The sequence below is a fragment of the Martes martes genome (genome assembly GCF_963455335.1).
Source record: "Martes martes genome assembly, chromosome: X".
In the NCBI taxonomy this organism is placed as follows: domain Eukaryota; kingdom Metazoa; phylum Chordata; class Mammalia; order Carnivora; family Mustelidae; genus Martes; species Martes martes.
In genome coordinates, this window is record NC_137897.1 from 20,296,724 (window position 1) to 20,300,861 (window position 4,138).

Here is a 4,138-nt window from a genome sequence, read left to right on the forward strand (position 1 = left end):
AAGGGGTCCCTCCTTCCCTCCTCGAGGGTACCATGGAAGATCCCAGGATCGCCTTCAGAGCAGGGGAGGGGGGTGGGGGTCTAGGTCTTCCCAACACTTAATAAGGGACACCCCCCCCCCGCCCTACATGGACACTGGGGTCTTCACTGTCAGGAACACTGTCGTCACCCCGATAGTGCCCAGGCAGGCTGGCTGGCTGGGCCCAAGGCTCACACCACCTTCCTCCTCAGGATCCAGGCTGACCAGGGTAACGGGAGCCCTGTGGGGTCCTAGAGCAGTGCCCTGAGGGAGCCTGCAGGGGCGGCCGTGGGCAAAGCCAAGGTGGGATCTCTCCGCTGAAGGGGCTCCCCCACCTCACTCTCCCCCCTCTCCAGGTGCCCTCGCTGCCTGCCAGCCCTGTCCAGTGTCGCCATGCCTCGGCGCCAGAAAAACAAGTTCCGTGCCCGGGAGAAACGCCACCAGGGCCGCGGTGAGGCTCAGGCTGTCGGGGGTGCTCCTGCTGCTGTAGCAGCAGCAGCAGCAGCAGAGGAGCCCCCCCGCGCTCCCCCGGGCTCCCCGGAGGAGGCGGGTCCATCTTCACCACCCCAGGGCGGCCCGGCCCCTGGGTCTCCTGGCGCAGGGTCCCCAGGCATGCCAGGCGACCAGGGCGCCGAGAACCCGGCCGCGGCGGCGGCCCCGGCCGCCCCTCTGGCCACTCGCAAAACCCCCCTGATCCGCAAGGCCAGCATGCTGGTGCAGTTCCTGCTGGAGAAGCACAGCTCTGGGGAGCCCCTGATGCGCGCCGCGCTGCTGAAGATCATCGGCAGGAAGTACCGCGAGCACTTCCCCGAGATCTTCAGGCTCACCTCCCAGCGCATGGAGCTGGTCTTCGGGCTGCAGCTCCTGGAGGCCGACGAGCACGGCCAGTCCTACACGCTGGTCAGCAAGGTGGCCCTGCCGGGCGAGGGCACCCTGGGCGGCGGCAGCAAGGGGCTGCCCAAGACCGGCCTCCTGATGGCGCTCCTGGGCGTGATCTTCATGAAGGGCAACCGCGCCAGCGAGGAGGAGGTCTGGGAGTTCCTCAACGTGCTGGGCGTGCAGGAGGGCAAGAGGCACCTGGTCTTCGGTGAGCCGCGCAAGCTCATCACCCGAGACCTGGTGCGCCAGGGCTACCTGGAGTACCGCCCGGTGCCCGCCAGCGACCCTCTGCGCCACGAGTTCCTGTGGGGCCCGAAGGCCCGCGCGGAGACCAGCAAGATGCAGGTGCTGCAGGTCCTGGCCAAGATCAACGACACGGTGCCCAGCTCTTACCCCCAGCTGTACGAGGAGGCTCTGCTAGACGAGGAGGAGCGCGCGGAGGCCAGACCCCAGGCCAGGGGGGCTGCCGCGAAGGGGGCCCGTAGCAGGCGCCGCGTCTAGTCAGGCAGTCGGGGCGGCTGCTTTTCCCTGGGGTGGAAGAGGGCACCTTCCCAGTAGTGCAGAGCCCTAGGGATCGGAGGGAAAAAAAGCATAGATGTTCCTCCTGTTTGTTCTAAACTGTTAGCTTCTATAAGCACATATAGTTATACTTATTTAGGTGTTCTCAAATGTTTTTTTTTTTTCTTGTAAAAGTTCATTTAGTTCTAGAATATAAACTTAAGAATGGCATGGATCTCATTTATTGCTGTCTTACAAGGGAGAGTTACAGGTTTGGTATATGAAAAAGAAAGTCACAAACCATCTATACTATGTTTATGATCCCAAAGCAGATAATATGGCACTGCAAATAGGCATTTCATGAAAATGTCAAAGAAGAACACGGTAAAATACTTAGGAACACAAAATAGAGAAAAAAATAGTTAAAATGTGTTTTAAACAAAAATAAAATAAAATGTGTTTTAATTCATGGTTTGCCTTTTCCTTTTAGTCTTAGTGAAAAATAAGATACTTTAATTTAGTTAGCTTAAGAATGTTTGTTTTTGTCCTTGTGCACTGTACATTCTCTGCTATCTACAGTATTAAAAATAAACTTAGATGGGAGGGTGGTATTTGGGGGGTTGATAATAATAACTGCCATTCATTCAGACCCAGTATTTCTTAAGAGTATGCCAAGTGCTTTATATAGTACAGAAATGCCAATGTTCCTATAGGATAGAGCTTAGCAAACTTCATTTACAGATAAATGACTTGTAACTATCTCAAGTTCAAAGGAGTGGTAAGTGACTTCTCTGGGACTGGATACCTGGTCTGGATTGGTCCTGAACAGTCTAGAGACCCATGCTCTGCCTCTCCTCCCAGCCTGAGCCAGACCTTCTTTTGTTTTTCTGCCTCTTACTCCAAAATATATCTCATGGATAAACAAAACCCTGACCCAAAGTAGTGTTTTGGAATACAAAGCCACAGTAACAGTAATGCTAAGTAAATGAGTAGTATGAAGAAAGAAAAGAAATGATATTCAGTGACAGTACGATCGTCTATATAAGCAATGTCAGATAACCTGAAAAGATTGGGGGCTCTCAAAATTATCCTACTCTGCCCTTTCCATGTAGGAAGGAAGCCTGTCAGGAGTGAAACTAAGATGCTGTCTAGCTGGTGCAGAGAAGGAAGGGATCAGGGTGATTCTCTGACAGTGTAACATCTGGGCAGCCCCTGCCTTGTGCCACAGCTTCCCCATCTCACATCTTCCTAGGGACGGTATCCCTGTGTCTGAAAGGTTTACAGTCAGGAACCCGCTCAAGTGTCTGCAGGGATGAGGATTTCCTAGCAGCCTTCCATCCAAGAGAAGATGAAATGAGGACCCTGTATGAATGGGGGGGCTAGACACCAACACCGCAGAATACAGGGACCGCTGAGGACCATGCCTTAGCTCCTTGCAGACCTCCTAGAGGACCCCAGGTAGAGCTGCAGCCTGAGCATCCCCTAACTCACTCTTCAAGGTTGTCAGGGATGTAATGGCCTCGGTTTAAGGGTTGTGTCCTCAGGTCAGTGGGGGGATGGGTCCCAGCCTAACAGGTATCATAGTGAGGACCCTGAATAAGGAACTGCCCACCCAGAACAGTTGGAGCTCCATAACACATACCCTACTTTGTGCCTTGTGTGGCTATGGTCACAGCTGTCTGGCTGAGGGGCCCCTTGTTTCTTCCGGTGGGGAGCAGAGGAAGTGAATTCTCGGGGAGGTGAGGTCCTTGGGCCTGTGCAGCAGCTGATTCTGCCCAAGTAAGAGAGTCTCATAGGCCTTAACTGAATTTAAGGTGAGGACAATGAGTGCTGATGAATGGACCCCCATAACAGAAAGGGCCATACAGAGGCCGCAGGCAGGGTAAGCCACGGAAAAGCAGGCTAACTTCCCCCTCTAGTGTCTCAGAAAGGTGACAACCTTGGTGAAAGGCTGGCAGACTTAGGCTACGCATAGTCAAGGTCAAAAACCTGAGCAAGGACTGAGGGGCTACTAACTCCAGAAGGCTGGGGTGTCATAAAATCCTGCCCCTACTATCATCTTTCAGAAGATCCTAACAGCCCTGGTCAGACAGGATTCATTCTGACTTCCAATTTGGAGCTTCCAAGCGGGTAATGGCCTTAGTCTGAGGAGTATGGCCTTTTCAGGTGAGTGGAGGGTAGAGCCCCACGTTTATTCATGAGTCAAGATGAGGAGCTAGGGGACCACTCACCCCAGGATCGAGGAGAATGCCCAGACTCCCACCCTTGCTGTCAGACCTAGGAAGCCCAGGGCAAAGCTCTCCAGCTGAGGTGTCCCTGTTTCCATGGGACGTGGACTCATGGAGGAGAGGGCCTTTGTCTAATGGGAGCAGCCTTACTCAGTAGAAGGTGGAAACCTAGTTCCTCATTGGAATCAAGCTGATCACTCTAAAGGAAGATAAGTGGACCCCAAACAGAACAGAAGGGGCCACACATAGCCCCGCCACTGATATCTTCCCTCAGTAAACCCAGGAATGGCGGCATGATGAGGCCTACTCACTTCCTTTTAGGGCCATCTCAGGGAGGTGGGGCACTTGGTCTAAAGAACAGGCATTAGGTTAGCAAAGGGAGATATTCCACATCACACCAAGAACCAAGGACAGGGCCCTACGTAAGAGGGAACCATCCAGATCATAAAAGTGGAGACACAACAGGATACGTCTCCTACTGTCAGCCATGTGACCACAGGAAGTTTTGCCACGCA

The 4,138-nt window shown here is 53.7% G+C and overlaps 1 protein-coding gene across 1 annotated transcript; it reads left to right on the forward strand.

The window, feature by feature from the left end:
• Nucleotides 1-411: 411 nt before the first annotated feature.
• LOC308337307 (melanoma-associated antigen B17-like) lies at nucleotides 412-1,398 on the forward strand (the record flags this gene model as incomplete). The annotated part of the gene is made up of 1 exon (XM_080795471.1): nucleotides 412-1,398. One exon carries the CDS (start codon nucleotides 412-414, stop codon nucleotides 1,396-1,398), a length of 987 nt encoding a protein of 328 aa, XP_080651597.1.
• Nucleotides 1,399-4,138: the final 2,740 nt, after the last annotated feature.